The sequence below is a fragment of the Canis lupus genome, chromosome 1 (assembly GCF_003254725.2).
Source record: "Canis lupus dingo isolate Sandy chromosome 1, ASM325472v2, whole genome shotgun sequence".
Taxonomy (NCBI): Eukaryota; Metazoa; Chordata; class Mammalia; order Carnivora; family Canidae; genus Canis; species Canis lupus.
The window spans coordinates 70,560,736-70,586,266 of record NC_064243.1 but is presented as its reverse complement, the minus strand read 5'-3'; the positions used below and the strand labels follow the sequence as shown (position 1 = coordinate 70,586,266).

The window sequence follows — 25,531 nt, the reverse complement described above, 5'->3', positions numbered from 1 at the left end:
GATAAAGGATTCTGAAAAATCCAACATGCCAAAATTGAAGCTTCCTTCCAGAGCCGTTTCAGAATTAAAATTTGACCACTGAAGGTAAAGTACAGTTGACCCACTGCAGGAGTTTGGGTGCCGGCCCCCTGCACAGTAAAAAAATCCAAGGTATTACTTTTGACTTCCCCAAAACTTACCTGCTAATAGCCTGCTGTAGACCAGAAGCCTGATTGATAACATGGTCAATTAACACATATTTTGTATATTATGTGTGTTATACACTGCATTCTTATACTATAGAAAGCTAGAGGAAAGAAAATGTTATTAAGAAAATCATAAGGAAGAGGAAATGCACTTACAGTACTATATATATTTTTTGAAAAAACTCTGTACATAAATGGACCCACACAGTTCAAACATGTGTTGTTCAAGGGTGAACTATGTATGTAATAGAAGGAAGAGGTCACAAGAGGGCACCCAAACTCTCCTTCTTTAAAAAAGGAGTAACTGGATGCAGTGATAAAGAATTAGGACCAGGCAGGAGTCAGAGCAGCAGTTAGAATGGAACAAGAGTGGGGCCTCAGGGCAGAGACCTTAGCAGAGCAGCACTGAAGAAGAAAGAAAGAAAAGAAAGAAAAGAAAGAAGGAAGGAAGGAAGGAAGGAAGGAAGGGAGGGAGGGAGGGAGGGAGGGAGGGAGGGAGGGAGGGAGGGAGGGAGGGAGGGAACCTTGAGCCAAATTCCAAGTTGGGAGTTACACTTTAGCCCACTGAGCCCAGACCCTCGAAAATGCCTGGAGTGGTGCAGGTCAGGGGCAATACCTGGATACCAGCTGGAGCAAAAGCAATTTTTCTCTACAGGAAAGTTTCTCAAATTTTCAATTTGAAAATTGGTAATCAGCCCACAATATTAAGACTGAAGCAATATGCTCACAATCACAAGTCACCAACCACACACAGTTTGGCAGTCACATTCTACATATATATTTAGACTCTTAAACACTGCATATATTGAAATCATTAGATACAGAATAGCTATGTGTATAACATTTAAATAAATGAAAGTTAAAACAATCACAAAGATCACCAATGAGAGAATACTAGGAATGAACAGTAAGTTTGGAGGAAAAAAAAAACAACAACTGTGAAACTTTCACAAACAAAATATAAACTTATTGAAATCAAAAAGTCCTGAGTGGGTCAGTCAGTTGACTGACTCTTGATTTTGGTTCAGGTCATGATCTCGTGTTAGTGAGATCAAGTCCCACATCAGGCTCCATGCTGAGCTTAAGATTCTCTCTCTCCCTCTGCTTCTGTGCCCACCCCCCCACCCACCACTCATGTACTCTCTCTTTAAAAAAAAAAAAAAATCAGGGATGCCTGGGTGGTTCAGTGGTTTAGCATCTGCCTTTGGCTCAGGGCAGGATTCTGGAGTCCTGGGATTGAGTCCCACCTCGGGCTTGCTGCATAAAGCCTGCTTCTCCCTCTGCCTTTGTCTCTGCTTCTCTCTCTGTGTGTCTCTCATTAATAAATAAATAAATAAAATCTTTAAAAAAAAATTTTTTTAAAGACTCCATCACCAGGCTAAACATTAAATCAGACACAGCTAAGGAAAGAATTAGTGAAATGGAAGATATACATAAATGTTTTTATTTTATGTGACTAATCACTGCAATTAAAATTAAGTTTGAGAATTTTTAAGCGTTGATCAAAGAGATTGTGAGTTGCTCTTAGTTCATTTAAATGTAATGAAAAGGGCAGCGTGGGTGGCTCAACGGTTTAGCACTGCCTGGTTTAGCACTGCCTTCAGCCCAGGGCGTGATCCTGGAGACCCGGGATCAAGTCCCATGTCAGGCCCCCTGCATGGAGCCTGTTTCCCACTCTGCCTTTGTCTCTGCCTCTCTCTCTGTGTGTCTCTCACGAGTAAATAAATAAAATCTTAAAAATAAATAAATAAACAAACAAATAAATAAATGTAATGAAAATTATAGTATTGGAAGTAAAAAAAAAAGGGGGGAAACTCATCTTTCTTCACAGGAAAAATATTTTGATGAGTAATTTCCTGAGACAGTCATTCAAAGCACCTTTCCATATGGGATAAGACACAGGTATTGTATATGCAGGAAGCCCAGCTCAGGGACGATACTCCAAAGACTGAGCAGTGGTGACCTCTGGAGAGGCGAACCACAGTGCTAGAGGGCAGGGAAGAAGGGGGGCTTATGTTGCCCGGGCATTCTGTTGCAATTCTTGGATTATTTACTAGGTGTGTGTATTATCTGTTCATGAAAAGGAATTTTCAAGCTTTTGGAAAAAAAAAAACAAAAACAAGCTACATGGCTTTTCAAAAGGAAGACAGAAATAAGGAAAATTTTAAGAACAAAAGCCTAAAATTATTGGACAATATAATGGCCTGGACATCTCACCTCAGAAATTTCCCTGAATATAGCAGGTACAGCACTAGAGTAAATGGTCATCATTTCTACATATTTAGGTGAGGTAGAAAATCTTGAAAAACTTGGGACATCATGCCCAAGATGACGAACAGTACTAAATTTGATACATCAACCGATGTCATTCAGACTAACTTTCAGAAATCAATAGGCAACATCATATTTTGGAGTAGAATGTGACATTAGCATGACTGTCAAAAATAAAACTGATTCCTGCTTGCTACTAGTCTTTTAGGTGATGTTCCCAGGGACCCTGAGTCCTATTCCTCTGCTGCAAGGGTCCTTTCCAGAGAAATCTGGAGAAGCACAGACAGAGGGATTCTGACAGAGCAGATGGAATGTATATTTTGATTCGATTTGTCAATAGATATCATAGATCAAGCTTCTAATTATGCATGGTTTCTTACCCCAAAAAACAGGAAAGAAGAAACTGTATGATAAATAAAACATTCTTCCATTCATTGAATTCAGTAGCCTATTATAAGAAAGAAAGAAAACCAATGATTAGACTAATAATATTGCAGTTCAAATCTATGGCTTTTACCAAATTGTGTGTTTTAATACAGGAACCACTTTCCCAAACAAGAAATACAGCTTAAAAAATCCCAGACAACACCAATTGTTTGATGTTGGGCAGATTGCTTTTACTCCCTGAATCTCAGAGACAAAACAGGGATCTTTTTTTAAAACTTCCTCAAAAGGTCAAGGTGAGGATTTAATGAAATTGTTTAGAACTCAGCAGGTGTCATGTATACAACATAGCTATGCTGTTGTGACTGTCTCCTTACTAATCCATACTCACAAAATTATGGTTGGGTTTACTTTTTATAAATAATCTTAGAAGAAATCTTATTATAAAATTAGTGATGTTAGCAGGTTAAGAAAATTTTAAGTCCATGAACTGTTTTCAAGAATTTACAAATGCTTGGGGCGCATGGGTAGCTTAGTCTGTTAAGCATCAACCCTTGGTTTTGGCTCAGGTTATGATCTCAGAGTCAAGGGACTGAGCCCCATGTTGGGCTCTATATGCAGCAGAGAGTTGGCTTGAAATTCTCGCCCTCACCCTTGCCTTCTGCTTCTCCCTGTTTACTCATGCTCTCTAAAATAAATAAATAAATACATAAATACATAAATTAATTAAATAAAGTCTTTAAAAAAGAAGAATTTCTAAATGTTTAGTAAGTATTATAAACAAATAAACTATTATTTGCTATTTACAAAGCAAGCAAGTAATCAGGGTGGAAGAGCTGGGACAAAGAAGCTTATGAGACAGTTTCAGCTCTCCAAGAACTAGTCCTTAGCTGAGAAAATGAAATTAACCTTCTTTAAATGATAGGTCACAATAAAAAGGAGCATGTTATTCATAATTTGTCCTTTGCATCCAAAAATGATTATAAAGTGACTCAAGATTATACATTAAGTATGTGCTGAACAACATAATTCAGTATAAGTTCTATTTACTTTCTACTAGATAAAACTTGTTAGCCATGTCTTAGTAACTTTATAGATTGAAAACTACTATTTAAATCTTTGTTAAGTTTATAATTCAAAAATTTTAAGCCAATTAGAATGGAATTCTCTTCCTCTAATTAATACATCCTTGCCATACTTGTCATTGTTTCATTGGTAAGACTTCACTCATCTCTCTCAACAAAAAGAGACACATTAAATGTTAATAATTGTTGAACCTAGTTGTTATACTACTTGTTCTCCTTCTGTATAGGTTTGAAGGTTTCCATCATCAAATTATTTTCTTTAAAGCTTACTGGTGAAAGAAAAGTAATAATAAATATAAATCTGTCTTACTGGCAAGCACAAGCCAATCAAAGGAGCAGAAAAAAAATCCAAGGCAAAGATCAAAACCAAACAAAAACTATAGAAAACACTCTATATCTAAAATTAAAATAATACTGGCAATAAGCGAAAACCATATGCTCTAAACTTCAAACCAAGAGTAGGAAAACACTGATTCAACAAGCTGGAAGTATTTCTGCAAACAGTAAAAAACTATGTATTCCTGATACTATATAAACCACTAAGGGATACACAGTACTTTTCATAAAAATATTTGGATTCTTTGCCAACCTAAATTTTAACAGATTTTGATTTGATTTTGTTCCTTTAATAATGATGAGGCTATACAGGTGGCATTGTAAAAAATAATATAGTATGACATTTATTTTAAAACACAGCGGCCTCTGGGTGGCTCAGTTGGTTAAGCATCTGCCTTTGGCTCAGGTCATGATTTTGGATTCCTGGGATTGAGCCCAGTGTCAGGCTTCCTGCCCAGCGGGGAATCTGCTTCTCCCTCTCCCTCTGCCCTCTGCTCATGCTCTCTCTCAAGTAAATAAATAAAATCTTTGAAAAAAAAAAAAACAAAGCAAAAAAAAGATGAATAACAATAACGTACTGCTTCCTTATGACTTGCTATTGTTATAAAATTATGGTAGAGTGTGAATCTGTTTTGCATATATGTGGTTTTTTTAATCAGAAAAATAAGTCCTATTTATCCCTATTCATCAGCTGTAATAAACAATGTACTCTGAACCGACTGCAGCAATTAGACTGACTAAAGAAAGGTCACTCAATCAGTATTTTCCAGGGGCCTAATCTGTTGACAAGAGTTGCTGGTATCGCTGACTATGCTAATCAGAGAGAATCAAGGTGCTGTTACCAGATTTGTTGACCACATAAGTCCAAGGTCCAGGTATGAACTCTAGGGCAGTGAGTCAGATGCACCAGTCTTACCACAACCTCTGATACTCTCCAGTCAACAGGAAAAAATGACTCATCAAAGTACTTCTTCTATTAACAAGTTAACATTTCACCCTAATTCATCCATTTTTGTACAATCACACCAAACTGGGCAAATAAAATGCAATTTTATTTTATTTTATTTTATTTTATTTTATTTTATTTTATTTTATTTTATTATTTATTTATGATAGTCACACAGAGAGAGAGAAAGAGAGGCAGAGACACAAGCAGAGGGAGAAGCAGGCTCCATGCACCGGGAGCCCGATGTGGGATTCGATCCCGGGTCTCCAGGATCGTGCCCTGTGCCAAAGACAGGCGCCAAACCGCTGCGCCACCCAGGGATCCCTAAAATGCAATTTTAGAGACTAACATACCTAATTACGTAAGTTCTCTTCTTTATTGTATCATTTGGTTCACAACTAAAATGGATTCAAACATGATTAAAAGTAACCAATTGGAAGAAGCTTGTCATGGTTCAATGGAACACAGCAGAACGATCTTACTAGTAAAAAGTGTCATTATTTTTTCTACAGGGTTTTAAAAATGATTACAATAAGTATCCCATATCTTTTGGCATCTCCTATCTCTAAAAGAGTCAAAGTTTTAATTTTATGACTTTGTATTTTGTCATTTTTATAGAAGGCCTTTCTTCCAGTTATAAACACATTCTATTTTTATCTAAATTATAATTTTCTTACAGATTTTTAAATAAATCTATATATTTAGCTCTGATCCATCTGGAATTACAGTGAATAGTAACCACAACCGGGGGGCTCTAAGATACCTAGAGGATCTTCTGTTTGAAATCCTAGGAACCTGGTCAAACAGAAGAGGCTACACAGGGTAAATACTGAGATAGTTCAGTACAAATCCAGAATAGGAGCATAATATTCTCCTAGAACACCACTATTTAATAAGTTAAAGTATATGTTTGGCCACTTGTACTTTCTAAGACATAAGTGATGGGTTATGGTTTTTCATGCATGAAGGAAAGAAACAAACACTTTTCAGATACAATAAAGTAACTAGGATTACAGTGGAGGAAGTGCTCCAGAGCCAGGCTGCCTGGATGTACCACCTGTACCTGGAAGCTATTTAAACACTGTGCTCTAGATTCCTTGTCTAAAAGCTAATTAGCAGTACCCTCTCCTCAGAGCACTGTTGTGGAAAGCAGTAAAACAGTTAACGTATAATGCTTTCAACAATGACAGAATAAGTTCTCAGTAAATATTAGATATTATCTTTAGTATTAATTGAGAAAGTATAATAATTCTGCAATCCTAAGTATTACAAGCAGGTGAAACTTTTTTCTTTTTTTTTTAAGATTTATTAGAGAGAGAGAGTATGTGCGCATGCACAAGAGGGAGGACGGGCAGAGGGGGAGAACTCTGAAGCAGACTCCCTGCTGAGCGCAGGGCCTATGGGGGGGGGGGGGGGCCTTCCCATGACCCTGAGATCATGACCTGAGCTGAAACCAAGAGTCAGACACTCAACCAACTGAGCTACCCAGGCGCCCCACAAGCCACACAGGTGCCCCACCTGGGCATCCCACAAGCAGGTGAAACTTCTGAGAGCACATGCCACAAGTTGATAAAGCAATGGTTTAGATGTGGGAACATACATTCCTACTGAAACAATGTTATAAATTATTAAGATGATACATCTAGCGGATTTAATTCATAAGGTAACCTAAAATTCAGTTTCTGCTCACCATGCCATTCATAACCCTGCTGCTAAGCCTTCTGCTGTCCCCTCTTTTGGAAAGAAATTGTACAAATGAGAAAGTATAGCTTTGAGAGAGAACAAGAGCCCTGACATCCACCCAAGGAACCCACAGGAGCCTGCAGCCTTCTCAAAGTATTCCAACAAATGGGATCTACTCAACCTGTGTGCACCACAGAAGCATGATGATTAGTAAACTCATAAACACTGGCACATGGAGGGGGCATGCTATTTGCACAGGGCCCCTCTGAACCGCACACCAGATGGAGCAACAGGAGAGTTAATGTCTGAGGGCTAGTTCTGTGGGCAGAGGCCAGGCCGAACCATCATTTTTGCCTAGCAAATTTTCTCACATGAACTTAAACATCTCCCTTGAGATACAGGCAAAATTCTTAGAAGTGGTGTGGCTAGCAACTTTATGAGAAAGTAGAGTTTGGCAGGGGCTGACACACTTCAAGACCATCACTGTGGGTGCTACGGCGTGAATATTAACCCTGTAGACTGAGAGACTGGCCTTCACTCCCTCCAACTGGGCCGCCTCTATTTCTACTAATTGCCCATTTTACTTGTCTCTCATCTGTGTGCAGCAGACACATGAGCAGGGCAAATGCCAAATGCACAACACATTCTCAAAATTCAAATATATGTCCTGGAATATTTTGGTGCAAAATGCCATGATGTCTGGAATTTGCTTTAAAATATTCCAGGAGGAAAAAAAATGAAAGCAGATGAATAAATGAAAAATGAATAGATGAAATAAGAATGGCAAAATGCCAAAAAGTGTTGACACTGGGTGGTGGGTATGTGAGATCCATTAAATGATTCTGCTTTGCATAGGATTCAAAATGTCCATTATAAAGGTAGCAGATAAACCCATTTTAAAACTGTTAAAATCCCCTTCTAAGTTAGTTTTCCCAGGATCCAACATCAGCAAATAGGGATATTAAAACTCAAACTCAGATTTTTGCTGTGATTGTTTTCAAAAAAAGCTTCAAGTCCAGAGTTCTTTTGACTACTTCTTGCTGCTTCCCACATGTCTAAAAATAAACAGCACAGAAAGGATTGTGCCAAAAGGTGTTACTCTGGATATCACAGACCTTACTTTCCTGGGCCCTCCTGGTACTCCTGGTTACTGGGACGGTTCCCACTGCAGTTACCACCAGAAGTTACCTATTAAGGCTTTAAAAGACTGCTCAGCAGGAATGTCATGACTGTCACCATCTCACCTGTCGAAGGTCTCCAGTAGAGACACTGATGATAAGAGTTGGTATAATCATGAAGCAGGCATTGTAGAAAAGCACTCCATATTTCCCTAACTCCTATAAAAACAAAGAAAACATTGAATTTTTGAAATATAAAGCATCAGATTTCCAAGGGCCAATTATACAACTATGTATTTATTGAGTTAAAAATTATTCTGAAAAAAATTATTCTGACCAACTTTATATTGGAATATATTCAGCAAATTCCTTTTTTTTAATCAAATTCCTCATGTAAAAGGCTTCCCTTCAAGTACATCATGATAGCAAAATAAACATTTGTTTTACACAAAAATGGGAAATAAAACAAATGAACATGGAGGACCTCTGAGGTCCCACCCATCTCTAACATTCTAATTGGGTATTTTTTTAAAGTATTGTATTCAAAATAGGAAATCTGGAACAAAATAAAGAACATTTAAAATGTTAATATAAACAGAACTCCTTAAAAACATCTGCTCTTTCTGTTAAGGAGCAGCAGGGTTAAAACATCAGGTTTCTTGCTTTCTAATCTTGCATTAATGTGACTACAGCACTTCACCATTTTTCATGAATGGTGACATATTGTGACCCTCAAAGGGCAACAAACCTGTTTTTGTAAAACTGCCACCAGTAAAAAACAAAGGAGTCCGCACAGAAAAAAAACAGCTCATAGAAATAAATCTGTCCATCAGAGCAAACTCCCTCACTCAACACAAAGAACTTGGAACAAAGCAACATATGCCTGGCTCATCCTCCCAAGCTTCTGAAACAGCTGGGGGAGTGGGGAGGGTGGGCAGGGGCCTGGACTTGGACTCGGGGGGAGCCCCATCGAGACGCACTCATCTGGTCGCCATGGGGGGCCTGCTCAGTCACTGCCAGGAAGGGAACTTCCTGCTGGGTCGGCCCTGCAACCTGGGCCACTCCACAGAGGAATCTGACCCTTGGAGAAGTCGGTCCGAGTCACAGTGACCCGTCAGCAGCACAACTCCTCTCTGTAACCCACACCTTCAGACTCAAACTCAGTTGCTTTAGAATACCCCTGACTTTGCCCTGGTCACTGAGGAGGATGGCGAAAAAACTTCTTCTAGTTGGCCTTTCAAAATAATCTCTTTCTATATTCTGATTTTGCATCCAAAATAGTGGTACCTTTTCCCTCCCTGATTTTCACCCCAAAACTTTGCAAGTTCAGGGGTCACAAGACTCCATACAGACTGAAAAAGATAACTGAAAAGAAATTAGTGATTTATAAAGCGTACCATGTAAATTAAATTATATGACAACTTTACAATCTTTTTTTTTTTTTTTTTTTTTTTTTTTTTTCACATGCAATTTCAGGGTCCAGATGACAAAAGCCCAAAAACCCTAGGAGTGAAGATCTGGTACCTTTGGGTCCATTTTCTGTTTGGTATAAACTCCATTTGCTGCTGTGAAGATATCATTCAGGAATACAAAAATATAGCCTTCCAAGTTAAAGGCAAGGTCAGAACTGGGAGGGAGAACACAAAAAGGAGGACGATTATTCAGAAACTCACAACACAACTTGGCCTTCAAAGCCTGCCTGCCTGTTTTATCTTTCCCTAATCAAATCCACTTGTGATGCTGGTAACTACCTTTTCTTCCTCTGGCAGATTTTTCCCCTTCTGTGGTTAATTCCTCTGCCTTGCCTTCAGACAAAACAAAACCAGGCCATCAGGTGGCTTCAATTTAATCATGAATGGCTTAAAACCAGAGGGACATTAGCCATCTTCCTTTACTGCAAAGCCCTTTCTTTGGCTAAAGATCCGCCGGCATAATAATTGGTGAGCCCTGCTTTTTTTAAGGGGAATGGTTTGTCCAACCCACCCAGTGGCTTTGCTTATTGTAATCAACAGGGCCATCTCCAGGGTACAGTCCTTTGGGGACAGCTGAGCAGTTACTGGGGCAAAGAGGGTCCAATGAGGAACTGACACCCCCCATCTGGTGCCCAGCCGGTCCCATCATCCACCAGCACCCCCCACCCCTGTCCAGCAGAATGGCAAGGCAGAGATCCGTTCCTTCTCTGCAACTTCTCTAAGGTTCCTTTCGCCCCATTCTTTTGAAACCTCTTCTCTTCAATTTCCACTTTACACAAATAATACTAGTATAAAAATGTTCAGGGGGATATGGCACAGGAAGGAGAGAGCGGCTGAGCCATGATATGACTCACCTACTACACTTGATCTTACAGACAGTACCAGACCCATGTCATAATTCATAAATACCCAGCATCAAGGTTTCCTCTACCCTCTTAGGTTCAGTGACTGGAGCCTTCAAGTTTGACTGACAGGTTAACAAGAGAAAAGGAATATGACTTTAAGTAAATATTTTACATATACGGGAGTTCACAAAAAATTTCAAATAAGTAATTAGACTCTAAGGCTTATATACCATTTTAAAAAAGAAGAAGTTTGGATTCCAAGGAACAAATAAATTATGGGAAAAGGGCTAGGAAATTCATGGATGAAACTACTTGAAGATAAGGGTTATTGTAGGAGCTGTATTTATGCAGACTCATCTTGCTACCGATTCTCTATCACCAGTGATAAGAACTGCTTTCCTATTACTGGAGAAGGGGGGGGTGGGGGGTGCAGGTGAGACCACCTCTACAAAGGGATATTTATGGTCTGCTTTTAGGCAGGAAAGGGGAAGATAGAACTCTTCCTACATCTGTTGATTCTCAATTAATGCCACCAGTTCAAAATAATGTTTATGCCAAAGCGGCAAATTTTGGAGTGGCATATCCTGATCCCCTGCAATATTTAACAAATGAATTTTTTAAAGGCTATTTCTAACTGAGGAGAAGGAAATAAAGAGGCAAAAAATTAATCAAAATCTGAATGCAAATTAGGCCAATTTGCCTGAGGCTCCTGCTGGTATGATATATTTGTAAGAATGCAAATTCACTTTAGATCATCATAAATCAAAATCTCTGGGCTCAATCACAAGAAATAGAATCTCCCAAATCTCATGTCTACACACATTTGGCTCCATGTTAACAAGAGTCTGCTGTTCCATAAAATGGCAAAGCTGAATGGATAAAAAAGCCAGGGTTCTAGGGGAGGGGAAGGGAGTCACTCACTCCCTCAGAGAGCCTGAGGGCAATTCCCAGAGTTCAGGCCTCCTGCTCCAGGGGCCACTGTCCCCAGCACCAGTTGTTTAGGCCACTGGTAAAAGCACAGAAGCTTGAAAAGAATTTACTTGCTTCAATAAATGAAAGCCAATTCATGGTTACTTAACTCTTGTAGTTGCCATTTAGGGCTGTTTACAGACATAGTATTTCAACTTTTTCTGGCCACGTGACTTGCATTGGCAAATAAAATGTAAGAGAAGACAACACATGGCATTTCCAGGCAAAAGGTTGAAAAGCCAAAGCAGGCTTGCCCACAGGCCCTCTTCTCTCCTGGATAAGTAAGGACGTCCCTTCTAAGGCAGGGCTTCCATCAGCCTCACCCCTGAGTAGCTACGATGAGCCCCGACGTGGCCGCCATGGCCCCACCGTGGCCTTAAGCCCAGCTCGGCTGGTCTGAGTGGGCGGCAGGATCAGAACACATTTGGGGTGTGGACATGGGAGCTGTTGGTTGCAGCAGTGCAACCCGGCCCCTCTGACTGAACCAGTTCTACAGTTGCATTTGGATGAGGAGATCCACAGGAGGACAGCACAGTGGGGTCATGGCAGGCCTGCAGCTACGAAGGCTGCTTGTCCCCCACGCACAGTGCCCATTCTCTGGGTGCTGAGGAAGGGAAGAGTCCAGAAGTGCTCTTCCAAGCCAGCTCTTGGGGGCAAGTTAGATGCTCTCAAAACCCTATTTACCCCTTCGGCTCATGAGAATGTCACATGTGGTAACGATGAGCTGAATTTCTATTCACCAGGCCTGGAAAGACACAGCGTCTGAAGTGCCACTCCTCACCAGGGCTCCACAGACCCGTTACCTTGTAAAAGTGCATGACTGGCTCTGTCAGGAGTTTCCAAACTGAGCTCTAAGAAGCTTAGAAAAGAGAGGCTGCCCAGCGGACACCCCAAGGCCCTGTGGGATGGGTGTACTCTTCACACAGGGCCTCCCTCTTTCAGCCACTTTGCTCCTCTGACTTCTTTGAAACAGAATCTTCATGAAGACACAGGCTATCAATGTTGCTGGGCCTGTGGGCTCCACCAGTGCTTGCAGGAGCTCAAGTCGGCCGTGGCCGAGGACATCACACACGAAACCAGAAATAACAAACCTTGGTCCAGACAAAGGGCTAAACACATTTATAGTAAAAAATAGATTGCTAGTATGTCACCATCTGGCCTGCTATATCTTCTGTTTTGATCATTGTCTCCGCCAAGTAAAAAGGAAGCTCCGTGTCCATTCTGTTTCCTGCTGGGTTCCCCAGCACCTGGAAGGGCGCCAGGCAGCCCACGACTTAACACTCCACATGTTTCTGTTGAATTTGGCCACGCACTCGTGTAAACCTCAGTTTATTGTTATCTCGTCTAATTCACACAAAGACCCTACTAGGTGGGTCTATTCTAATCTTCATTTTCTAGTTGAACTAACTGGGGTGCAAGGAGGTTAAATAGCCTGTCCTGATTATATAGCTAGTAAGCCAGGAGACTAGGATAATACCCATATCCTTATTTATTTTGCAACTGGTGATCCAGAACCCTTATTAAAAAAAAAAAAAAAAGATTTTATTTATTTAAAAGAGAGAGGGAGCAGAGAGAGGGGCAGGGAGAAGCAGGCTCTGCACTAAGCATGGAGCCAGACGCAGGGCCCAACCTAGGGACCCCCGAGATCATGACCTGAGCTGAAATGAAGAACTGGACGCTTAACCAATTGAGCCCACCCAGGCACCCCCAGAACTCTGATTTCTAAATCAGTTAAGGAAACTAGTTTAACTGAAATTCATCCAATCTTGGCATTCTTCCCTTCATTCAGGTAGGTTTTTCTTTTCCATTGCATTCTTTACTTTACAGATGAGTATAACTGAGGCACAGAGAGGTTGAGCTGGCAAGGGGCCAGGCTAAGTCTTGGACCCAAACATACTTTATTAACCACTAGGATATAAAAGCCAGGAGTCTGAGGGTCTGCTTTCAAATGCAAACCTGGGAGTCCTCATTCCTGCTCTTGCATATTACCGAATAAGATACCATAGTTGACCCCAAACAACCCAGGTTTGAACTGTGCTGGTCCATTTATCCATAGATTTTTTTTCAATAAATTCAGTACAGTAGCATAATGTATTATCTCTTCCTTAGGTTTTTCTTAACACTTTTCCTAGCTTGCTTTATTTTAGGAATACACTATATAGTACACATAGCATACAAAATACATGTTAATCAATTATTTATGTTATCAGTTAAGCTTCCTGTCAACAATAGGCTATTAGTAGTGAAATTTTTAAGGAGTCGAAAGTTACACTTGGATTTTCCACTATGTGGGTGCGGAGAGTTGTGGGGGAGGGTTGTTGAGCCCTTCATCCCTGTGTTGCTCAAGGGTCAATTTGGTCATGCACTGGCTCATGTCCCAAATATACAAATACATTTAATGAGAGTATCCCACCCTTGGAAACAGACTGCTAAGACATCCCAGGTGATAAAACAAATCAGCATACAAGGGCTTTATAAAGCTGTTGTTCTTGACCAAATGCCCAAGAACTTTTCAAGTAAATTTTTTGTATTGAAGACAATCACTCAGTAATAAAAGCATATAGCTTATTCCTTTTTATGAAGAAAAGCTATATTCATAGCTTCTAACGTTCCCATTATACGTTCTCAGAAATGTTCTGGCCAAGTTGGAACCCCATCTGACTTTCACAGGAACACATGGGGAATCCACTAACATCAACAGACTTGTCTCTTGGCTGCTCAATTGAACTGCAGCCAGATGGAAAATGGAAAATGAGGGCGGGGTGGGGCCTATTGTCAGAGGCACAAAGAGCTTATTGATCAGAAACAGTCCAAAGTCTTACCCAGCTGCTATGAAAGCACCAAGTATGATGGTAAAAACACTGGCAATGATGTTCAAGGAATACTGTTTCCTGTAATAAATAAATAGATGGATGGATGGACAGAAAAAGAAAGGAGGAGGAGAGGAAAAACACATGGATTATAATTCTTCAACTGAATATAGACATTGTTCACAGTTTTATAGCTAACATCAAACAGATATCAATTTACATAAAGAAAGCACTGTAAGTATCTATAAGTGGGTTAATAAATCACACCAAATCTATTTCTTAATCAGCTGTCTCATCTAATATAAATGTATTTCCGTTCTCATTGGACAGATGTATGACAAAATGGAGAAGAGGCCCTGCTAGCAGTTCTACTCAGTCTTATATCAAGCACCCAAAGATTAAGGTAAAATTCAAAAGCAGGACTTTGAACACTGAGCCATCATCCAAATTTCATCGCTAAATAATCTTCACAGCAAAATTAAGAATCATCTTTTTGAAATCAGCTTGAGTATCTTTATGAAAGATTTTTATAAAAATTAAATTAAATTTTATTAATTTATTCCTATGTTACATCATAATCACTGCAGCAGAATGGATTTCTGTGATTTCCTGCATTCCGATCTGGTATGTATACATGGACAATTTTTCCTCTGTATTCCAAAATCAGTGTATATTCCATCTAGGAAACATATTTACATTTGTTGGTGCATTGTTGCGTTTTTAAAATAATTTTCTATTATAAACATTTAAATATAAAGTTACAAGCAAAAAAAGTAAAAAAAGTCACTCATTATGTTCTTAAGAAATCATGGAAACAGGAGATACTTTTAAGTGAGTAAACCAAGGGGCCCTAAGTTACTGCAACTAGCAGTTCAAGTTAACTATTTGGAAAAATAGATGTTGAGAATTTGCTATGCAAAAATAATGTGGGGTGAAGGGAAAGACACTAGAGGAATAGAGGAAAAACAAAAATCACCCAAGTATGATGGTTTCCAGGAGTAAAGTGAGTGGAATGGTAAATTTCCTGAGCACGGTGAACATCGGCAAGCTGTTGGGAAAAGATTCATGTATAATAACATCAGACACCAAGTATTTTTTTAAACATATTTTACATTTTTAACTAAGCCCACTAACTTTCCAAATTAAATATAAGAAATTAACCTTAATTCTCACATATGCTATTAGCAAATCACATTAAATAATAAAAAGAAATGGAGATTTAATAGTTTCATGCCGGGCAGCCTGGGTGGCTCAGCGATTTAGTGCCGCCTTCAGCCCAGAGCATGATCCTGGAAACTCAGGATAGAGTCCCATGTCAGGCTCCCTGCATGGAGCCTGCTTCTCCCTCTGCCTGTGTCTCTGCCTCTCTTTCTCTCTGTGTCTCTCATGAATAAATAAATAAAATCTTTAAAAAAAATAGTTTCAGGCCACTTTCACTTATTAGCAATTTTTTTCACTTATTAATAATTTTTAAAAACCATGCTATTCAACTACTGCAAAGATTGTGCTAAAATTACAAAGCCCATTCTAAAAGAGTGTATGCAATGTAAACCAACAAACACACCCTTTGTCAAATCAAGTTGAAACTATGTATGAACAGTCATTCAGTGGTGCTAAACTTGGACCTAATTATTTCTTTTGGGAAACTTAACCAAAGGTAATAATACAAAAGAAAAAAATCATGTGCACAAATATGTTCACTGCAATTGTGTCTTGGGGAAAACATCAAAAATAACTTAAAAGTCACATAAAATAATGATAAAATAAATATGACACATCTACTTGAGGGAACATGGTATGTTACCTATATAATATAAAACTTTATACTGGGACACCTGGGTGGCTCAGTGGTTGAGCATCTGCCTTTGGCTCAGGGTGTGATCCCGGGATCTGGATTGAGTCCCATGTTGAGCTCCCTGCATGGAGCCTGCTTCTCCCTCTGCCTGTGTCTCTGCCTCTCTCTCTCTCTGTTTCTCATGAATAAATAAACAAAATCTTTAAAAAATGAATATTAAATAAAACAAGGAGGACACAGAACCATGTAGTCTACAACTGAAACAAGACAGTTTACATATGGGAAAAGACTGAAATCAACATTTAAAATAGTATGTTAAAGGATAAAATTATGGATTATTTTTCCCCAAAATTTTATGTAATAAAGCTATATTCACTGTCTTTTAAAAATCCTTAAAAACCTTTCAGTGGCTCTCAAAAGCCAGAGACTCCAAGACATAGTTCAATGCACAGTCAACGAACTGCCTGGGCTGGAACAGCCCACTTCCATCTGCTTCCAGGTATGACCCTGAGTAGATGGTGACCTGAAGAAAGAAAGTGAGAACCAGACCCAGGAGGGTAGTGGCCAGCTCCTCATAACCAGACTTGAGGAGGGGTTTCATGTCATCGATGACACCACATCCAGAGAGCAGGTAGGAATGAATTTTCAGGAACTTTATATCCACAACTTAAAGATGTCTTATGAGAATGGTTAGAAGTGCCTTTTTCAAAGCAAGCCAAAAGTCAATTAATTCCAAAAAGTATTTTTAGATGATGTCTGTTAAAAGCAAGTAAGGAGCAGCCCTGGTGGTGCAGCGGTTTAGCGCCGCCTGCAGCCCAGGGTGTGATCCTGGAGACCCTGGATCAAGTCCCACGTCGGGCTCTCTGTATGATGCCTGCTTCTCCCTCTGCCTGTGTCTCTGCCTCTCTCTCTCTCTCTCTCTCTGTCACTATGAATAAACAAAATCTTTTTAAAAAAATTAAAAAAAATAAAAGCAAGCAAAGGTATATTTAATGATGAAAAGCTGAATGTTTCCCCCCTAAGATCAGTAAGACGACCATAATATTTGCTCTCAACACTAACGTATCAATTTAACAAGTCCTTCAGAGTCTAGAAGGAGCAGTATTATCTAGTTATTGATTATGGACATATAATCAAAGGAATAGGATTTAGAATCAAGAAATAAATCCATACAATTATAATCAATTCAAGAGCTCTTTTCAAGAGCATGCCAAATTTCTCCACAATACAATGGAGAAATGTAATCAAAATCATAATGAGGTACTACTTCACAACTACTAGAACAGCCATAATCCAAAAGATAGACAACAACAAATTTGGCAAGAATGTAGAGAAGTTGTAGCCCTCTTACATTGCTGGTGTAAATTAGTGTAGCCACTTTGGGAAACAGTTCAACAATTCTTCAAAATTTTAAATAGAGAACTGTCATATGACCAACAATCCTACTCCCAGGCATAGATCCAATCAATGGCAATCCCATTCTTCCAAAACCATGAAGTCATCTTTGTCTCCTTTCTTTGTTTCACCTCACATGTTAATCATCAAGAAATTGTGTTGGCTGGTCCTTCACAAAATATCCAGTACCCAGATTGTGGCCTCCACATAATCTCTAACATTAAAAATAACCAGGGGATCCTTGGAGAAATGGCAGGAAAAGTCCAAAATAAGCCTGGGACATCATGTGGTATACAGCAAGGAAATAATGAAACTACTGGGGCTCTAGAAGATAAGAGACAACTCAAAGGGGCTTCCATTGGCCTGAGATGGGATAATGTGAGTATCAAAAGAATTCTTTATATGATGAATTGAAACATCAAATAAATGAAATAGAGCAACAAAACAGATTAGAGAACCCAGAAATAAATATACACAAATATAGTCAACTGATCTTTGACAAAGGAGCAAACATAATTCAATGGAGAAAGGATGATCTTTTCAACAAATGATGCTCAAACAATTGGACAGCTACATGCAAAAAACAGAATCTAGATAGAGCCTACATCTTTCATAAAGAAACTCAAAATAGATCCTCTTACTATATAAGAGGATCTTAAATATAAACTGCAAACTATCAAAAATCAACTAAAATGTATAACTAAAACCAATATTTCACATTTTGTTTTCTACAACCACAACCTGTTCTTTCCAAATAAGAGGAAAGACAACAGGTCTAATTTTAGTTCTCAGTTTTATACGATCTTCTCCTTCTACTCAACCTCATACCTGCCCCCTTTTACTCTCACCAAACTCACAGGGTTTTCCTCCATCTCTGTCACTCTTTGCACAAACTTCATTTTCTCATTATTCATTTGTGTTAATTAGGCTACACATCTTGCACCATGTATTCTGATGGTTGGCTTGGTCTTTCTATACTTTCATTTCCATTTTTTACAGTGACTTTTAACAAAAGTAGTTAATCAAAGGACCCTGCAATACATGCAAATGCAAATTTCAGAAGTATACAATGCACTTAAAAATAACATCTATCACTTTTCTTCCTCTGTACCAAACCTGACCTATACCAAATCTGACAGAATGTTCCTGCTTTTACAAAACCATGATGAAATCAGTTGCACAGAACCATTCAGAGAAATGAATTGGATATTGGATATATAATATAAATAAATCCTCCTGGATAAATCAGACCTCTGTCTTGATGCCCACAGATCTCATGTTCTATGTTCAGACTTGATCATAAAAAAAAAAAAAAAATCAACTTTTTAACTTTCCTAAAAATATTAGCAAATCAAACTCAAAACTCCATTTAATTTCCTTAAATTATTAAATATTATTGTCTTCTGTATGTAGCCCATGCAGTACCTTCAAGGTCAAACTCGGTCTTTGTACCATTGGAAACAAATGAGTCAAGAACCTCCCATCAACCATTCTCCTGCACTCTACCTTAATTTACTTGTGCTTGATAATCCACTTATGTGATTTCCAATGTAGAGAAGAGGCAAAGGAAACAGCTTCCATGAAAAAAAAGAGAGAATATTTGATTAGGACTCCAAAAATGATTTTCCTTCACATGTATGAATGGTGACACTCCCTGTCAGTAAGCAAATCATTCTAGTCCATTTCCCTGTAGCAGCTGTGAATTTTTCACAACCTAAAACACATCATGAGTTTCTCCATGTGCCCAAATTAGTTAGGTGAGCAGTGATAGCTATAACCATGGCAGGGTGGGGTAGAGCTGCATTGAAAGAGAAATGTTGACCCTGACAACGTTAGCAGACTATTTCTCTACAGGAAGGCTCTGAATAAGCATCTCTCTCAAGTGGAAACCCCTGGGTTTCAGATAACAAAATTGCACGGGACTGTTTCAGCTAATAATGGGTATTTATAGTATATGCATAAGATTCAGAAGGTCCCCTGAGAAGGTGGACAAACTTGCTACCTATGCATTATGCACTTTTCTGGATAACAACAAAGGTTCAGATCTCACTGGAATTAACAAGCTTGGTGACCCTTTCAAAAAGTTGTGTCTACCAGCCACATTACTTTGGAGTTACTTTATTTGTTTTCAAGGTGCATAATGATTACCTATTTACCAAGGTTAAACAATGTTAACAATAGTATTTGAGTTAGGTTTAACTGAGCTCTTAGCTCCTGAATTATCTTCTGATTATCAAGAGAAATATTGTTCAAAACATACTGAAGAAACACACGACATGTAAGACCTAGTCTTCCATAAAACGAAAAAAATATATATATATCCTTTCATTAGGTCACACAATAACTGAAAAGTTTTTGACTGATACAATAATCCATAGCTATTAAGGTGAGCCTAGCACTTCTTTTTCCACTAAAAAGACATTAAGCATGCAACTCAGATAAGATACTCTTTGAAGGATTTTGAAATAGTGTCATCTACCCCCCCAAATTTATAAAATGTTATTATTAGGAGATTTGTTCAAGAAAGAAGACATAGAGGACCTCAGATCCAGGACCTTCCCCTTCATTCACAACAATCTGGCTAGCAGCCTACAACTGATCCTGGAATATTATAACTTTAGAAGTTATTAGGCATTGAAAAGAATCAGTTGGCCCCCTTTCCTTATATGATTCAAAATAAAAACGATATTGACTTCTAGTTTTTAGTAACAATGGGCTAGATTATTTGTATTAATCTCCCCACTAAAAACAATTAACAATGTTACATAAAATAATTCAAAGCCTTCATAAAAGTATGAAGGGAAACTTCCAAAAGTATGTGGGAAAATAGTGAGTCCCTAGGCCAAAACTAAAGTGAAAACAGAAACCCAGAGAGAAACAATGGAAGCCAGAAGACCGCAAAACTGCCTCCTCGAAAGTCAAGTTAGAATGCTACCCCCCAATGACAATATCTTTCAAAAGCAAAGAAAACCGTAGTCTTTTTCAAACAAACAAACAAAAACTAAGGGAATTTAATCAGACCATTAATAAAGTACATCCTAAAGGAGGTATACTTTAATCAGGAGGAAAGTGGAAAGTGTGAGATGCAAAAAAGAAAAAAAAAGCAAAGAAAGCAATAAATACATGGGTAAATATACATGGATAAATATAAACAAATATTGATGGTTTAAAGAAAAAAGAAAAGAAAAACATACTGTGAGATTTACATAAAGCTAGAGGATTAAAGTACCTGCTGACAAGAGCAAAATAAATTGGGAGGAGAGGTAAATGTTGACAAGGAAGACACATTTATTAATCAACTTTAGATTTTGGTAAGTTAGGTATGCTTGCTGTAATTTCCAGGGAAATGTAAAAGAACTCAAACAGAAAGGGTACACCTCATATACAGTTGACCCTTGAACAATGCAGGGCTTAGGGATGACAACCCCCTGCACAGTTGAAAATCCATGTACAATATTACTTCCCAAAAACTTAAGTATTAACAGCCTACATTTGACCAGCAGCCTTAGCAATAACAGAGTCAATTAACGTGTATTTTCTATGTTATATGTATTATATGCTATACTCTTACAATAAAGTAAGCTACAGAAAATGTTAAGAAAATTATAAGAAAAAGAAGACACATCTACAATACCGTACTATACTTATAAAAAAAAAAAATCCTCGGAGCAGCACCTGGGTGGCTCAGTCTGTTAAACATCTGCCTTCATGAGTTTCAGGTCATAATCCCAGGGTCCTGGGATCAAGCCCAGCATCTGGCTCCCTGCTCAGTGGGGAGCCTGCTTCTCCCTCTCCCACTGCCTGCCACTCCCCCTGCTTGTGCTCATTCTCTGTCAAATAAATAAAGTCTTTAAAAACAAGAAAAAGAAAAAACAAAACAAATAAAAAAACAAGAGAAATAGACAAATCCATAATCAGAGATGAAGGCTGCAACAGGACTCCCCATTTCATATGCTCTTAAAACATGACTTTGACACTTCCTTCCATCCAGAGGTAGGATCTAGGTCCCTTCCATTTAAAATTGCATGGGACTGTTTCAACTAATAATGTACAGATGAAATGATACTATGTGATCTTTGAGGCCAGATCACAAAAAGCAAGGTAGTTTTTCCCTACTTGCTGGAACACTCGCCCTTGTAGAATTCAGTACTATGTAAGAATTTTGACCACGTGAAACCTGCCATTTTGTGAGGAAGCCCAAACTAGCCTACATGAGTGACATATAGAGAGGCCTGAGATAATAAGAAGAGAAAGATTTGGGACCAGGTTCCAGCTGCACAAACCAGAACCCCCATTGTTGTTTCCACTCTGCTATTGTCTGTCTGAAACTATACAGATGCCCTAAGCCAGAACTACCCAGTTGAAAACTGTCCCTAATTCCTTAACCACAGTACATGTGAGAAATAATACAGTGATTATTGTTTTGAGTCACTAAGTTATGCAGCATAAGATAATTGGAACAGGGCACCTGGATGGTTACAGTCAGTTAAGTATCCAACTCTTGGTTTTGGCTCAGGTCGTGACCTCAGAGTTGTGAGATCAAGATACACATCAGGCTCTGCTGGGCATGGAGTCTGCTTGAGGTTCTCTCTCCCTCTCCCTTGGCACCCCACCCTCCCAAATAAAAAAATCTTTCTAAAAAAGATAACTGGAACAGGCATATAAAGTATCTACAAAAACCCTACAGCAAACAACACACTTAATGTGAAATGTTAAAAACTTTCTCTTTGAAATCAAACATGTCGGTATAACCATTTCAATCAAAATTGCACCTAGGGTCCTACACTATACATTAAGGCATGTAAAAGAAATAAAAGTTAGAATGTTGGAAAAAATGAAGCAAAACTGTCATTTTTTGCAGATGAAATGTGAATGTAGAAAAAAATCTAAAGGGGAATCCCTGGGTGGCGCAGTGGTTTAGCGCCTGCCTTTGGCCCAGGGCGCGATCCTCGAGACCCGGGATCAAATCCCACGTCGGGCTCCCGGTGCATGGAGCCTGCTTCTCCCTCTGCCTATGTCTCTGCCTCTCTCTCTCTCTCTCTCTCTCTCTGTGTGACTATCATAAATAAATAAAAATTAAAAAAGAAAAAAGAAAAAAATCTAAAGGAAACCAGAAGTAAATTATGATATATTAATTCAATAATTAGTTCTATAATTTTGTGGATATAAAATAATATATAAATACACTATAAAATATATCCCTCTAATTTTCCAAATAATATATTTTTTAAAGATATATGTAAGAGCAAAAAAGGAAAAAAAGGAAGAAGTACCTTGGAATAAATTAACAGAAATGTTAGACCTCTACAGAGAAAATTATAAAGTTTTACTGAGGGCAATTAAAGAAGGTATACGTATACTATGTTGACAGACTGAAATATTCCATATTTTTAAAATATCAATTTGTCCCAAATTGACTTATAACATCAATGAAATCCCAATTAAAATCCCAAAAGGTTATTTTTCTGAAACTTGACAAGCTGCTTCCAATATCCATATAGAAATTTGAAGGATTGGGCAGCCTGGGTGGCTCAGCGGTTTGGCGCCGCCTTCAGCCCAGGGCCTGATCCTGGAGACCTGGGATCGAGTCCCACATCAGGCTCCCTGCATGGAGCCTGCTTCTCCCTCTGTCTGTGTCTCTGCCTCTCTCTCTCTCCTCTCAGAGTATTCTCATGAATAAATAAATAAAATCTTTAAAAAAAAAAAGAAAGAAATTTGAAGGATCAAGAACAAAGGAAAGATTTGCTCTAGTAGATAGCAAAACTTTTCACAAAGCTATAGGAATGAAGACTGTGTGGTAATGTTGCAAAAAACCAAACAGACAAATGAAAAGACATGGAGAGCACAGAAATAAAATATGTGAATACCAATGCCCATTATTTGGGAAAAAAAATGAAATTGAACCATTACCCCACACCATCCACACAAATTAACTGCAAACAGATTAAAAACCTAATTCTAAAAAACTACATATCTTTTATCTAGAAAAATATATTCATAACCTCAAACTGAGGAAGGATTTCTTAAGAATAGTGATTAATCATAAAGGAAAAGACTGATAAAATTTAACTAATTTTAAATTAGGATTACTGCTTATGATAGGAAATACATGATAAATACATGTAAACAAAATAAAAAGATACACCCCAGAGGGAGAAAATCTATTTGCAATACTGTATGTAATTAACAAGAGGATTATCATTAATAAATTTTCTTTTAACTCCTAAACAGATCAGTGAAAAAAAGACATCAACCCAACAGAAAAATGGGCAAGTCTTGAACCAATACTTCACAAAAAAGGATATCCAAAATGGGCATTAAAAAAACCTCATTAATAGTCAAGAAAATGCAAATTAAAGCCGAGGGCATTATATCCCACCAGATTAGCACAATTTAAAATGACTGACATATCAACACATAGTAATTAAAATAGCAAAAAAGTAAAAAATAAATAAAATGACTGACCTATCAAGGATTGGCAAGAAGGCAGAGCAGCAGGGACTTAAACGCACTTTTGTCAGGAGTGTGAACTAGTACCACCACTTTGGAGAACACATTGATGTTATCTACTCAACTACTGCAACCATTCCACTTCTTTTTTTTTTTTTTTTTTTTTTAAGATTTTATTTACTTATTCATGAGACACAGAGAGAAACAGAGACACAGGCAGAGGGAGAAGAAGGCTCTATGCAGGCAGCCGGATGTGTGACTCGATCCTGGGAATCTGGGATCACGCCCTGAGCCAAAGGCAGATGCTCAACCACTGATCCACCCAGGGGTCCCCCATTCCACTTCTTAATAGACCTCCCAGAGAAACTCATGCCACAAGTGCCATTTTAGACCGAGTTGTGTCCCCTTAAAATTCATATTTGAAGCCCTAATGCCCATGTGACTATTATCTGGAGATAGGGTTTTTAAGAGGTAGTTACGGTTAAATGAGGTCATAAGGATGGGGCCCAACTCAATAGGACCGATGTCCTCCTAAGAAGAGGAGACACCAGGGCAGCCCTAGTGGTGCAGTGGTTTAGCGCCGCCTGCAACCCAGGGTGTGATCCTGGAGACCTGGGATCAAGTCCCATGTCGGGCTCCCCGCATGGAGTCTGCTCCTCCCTCTGCCTGTGTCTCTGCCTCTCTCTCTCTATGAATAAATAAATCTTTAAAAAAAAAGAAGAAGAAGAAGAGGAGGAGACACCAGGAGTGCACGCACAAAACATAAAAGGTCATGTCAGGCATAGCAAGAAGGCAGCTATCAAAACACCAAAGAAAGAATTTATACCTCAAACCAACCCTGCCGACACCTTGATCTTGGACTTTTTACTTCCAGAACTGTGAGAAAACTCATTCTTGTTGTTTAAGCCCCTAAGTCTGTTGTTTTTGTTATGGGAGCCCTAGCTGACTGATATATGTGCTCTGAGATCCAACCCTAAGTATGTGCAGAACAGTATTCTCTTTCCAGAACATGCAAAAATAGCAAAACATAATTCAGGAATGCGTATTAGAATAATTACAAAGAAAGCAAGAAAAGTATATTATAAGAGAATAATGAGTAAGGAAGATTTTGTGATCCCATCTCATGATCTAGGCAAGGACTGCACAGGTTATTATTCATTCAATATACATTCATGTTGATGCCTTTTTTCCCTGCATTTAGATTCGGATTTCACAATTTTAAAATGTTTAAAAACTATAGTGTATCATAAACTAAGTGTAAGCAAGCCCAACAATATTCTTATTTTTCCTATTACGGCTGGATTAATAGCTTTCATTATACTTCAATATTTTGTTTTTCTCTTTATGTAGATGTCCCTGATTACTGATGCTGCATGCATGTGCTTAGTCAGACTGATGAACAATTTAGTGATAAATAATTTAGATGCCAGCATCTTTCAGATCTTAGAGACACAGTAGTGAAGAAGCCATGCAAGGTCCTCATCCTCAAGGAAGTGACAGTCTGATTTAATTCCCTAAATCTAAAAATGTAGTCATAATCCAATCAATACCACCTGTTTATAGGATCGATCTAAGAATAAATGTCTGGCTTAAAGCAACTATTTATTGAACCACCAACTATTTTAAAAAGGTAGTTCTATTCCACATTCCCAGGAAGGAAAGGCAGGTTTTATGTTTCTAGTTCCTCCACAGAAAAATTCGTATATTTCTAGGTATATTAAATTGTATTCTTCATTCCACTCACAGCTCTTATCAATCCAAGCTACAAATGAAAACTTCTAACAAGA

The 25,531-nt window shown here is 38.5% G+C and overlaps 1 protein-coding gene across 2 annotated transcripts in view; it reads right to left on the bottom strand.

Moving 5' to 3' along the window:
• Positions 1-25,531, bottom strand: part of SLC35D2 (solute carrier family 35 member D2) — a 48,541-nt gene that overhangs the window by 9,286 nt on the left and 13,724 nt on the right. Inside the window, exons 4-9 of one of the 2 annotated variants that reach the window (XM_025423092.3) lie at positions 18,801-18,868; positions 15,081-15,152; positions 14,117-14,185; positions 9,533-9,635; positions 8,135-8,227; positions 2,837-2,904 (exon numbers count right to left, since the gene is read on the bottom strand). In XM_025423092.3, the coding sequence (XP_025278877.1) occupies positions 2,837-2,904; positions 8,135-8,227; positions 9,533-9,635; positions 14,117-14,185; positions 15,081-15,152; positions 18,801-18,868 (473 nt within the window). The remainder of the gene's footprint in view (positions 1-2,836; positions 2,905-8,134; positions 8,228-9,532; positions 9,636-14,116; positions 14,186-15,080; positions 15,153-18,800; positions 18,869-25,531) is intronic. The other variant, XM_049115751.1, reaches the window with a different exon arrangement.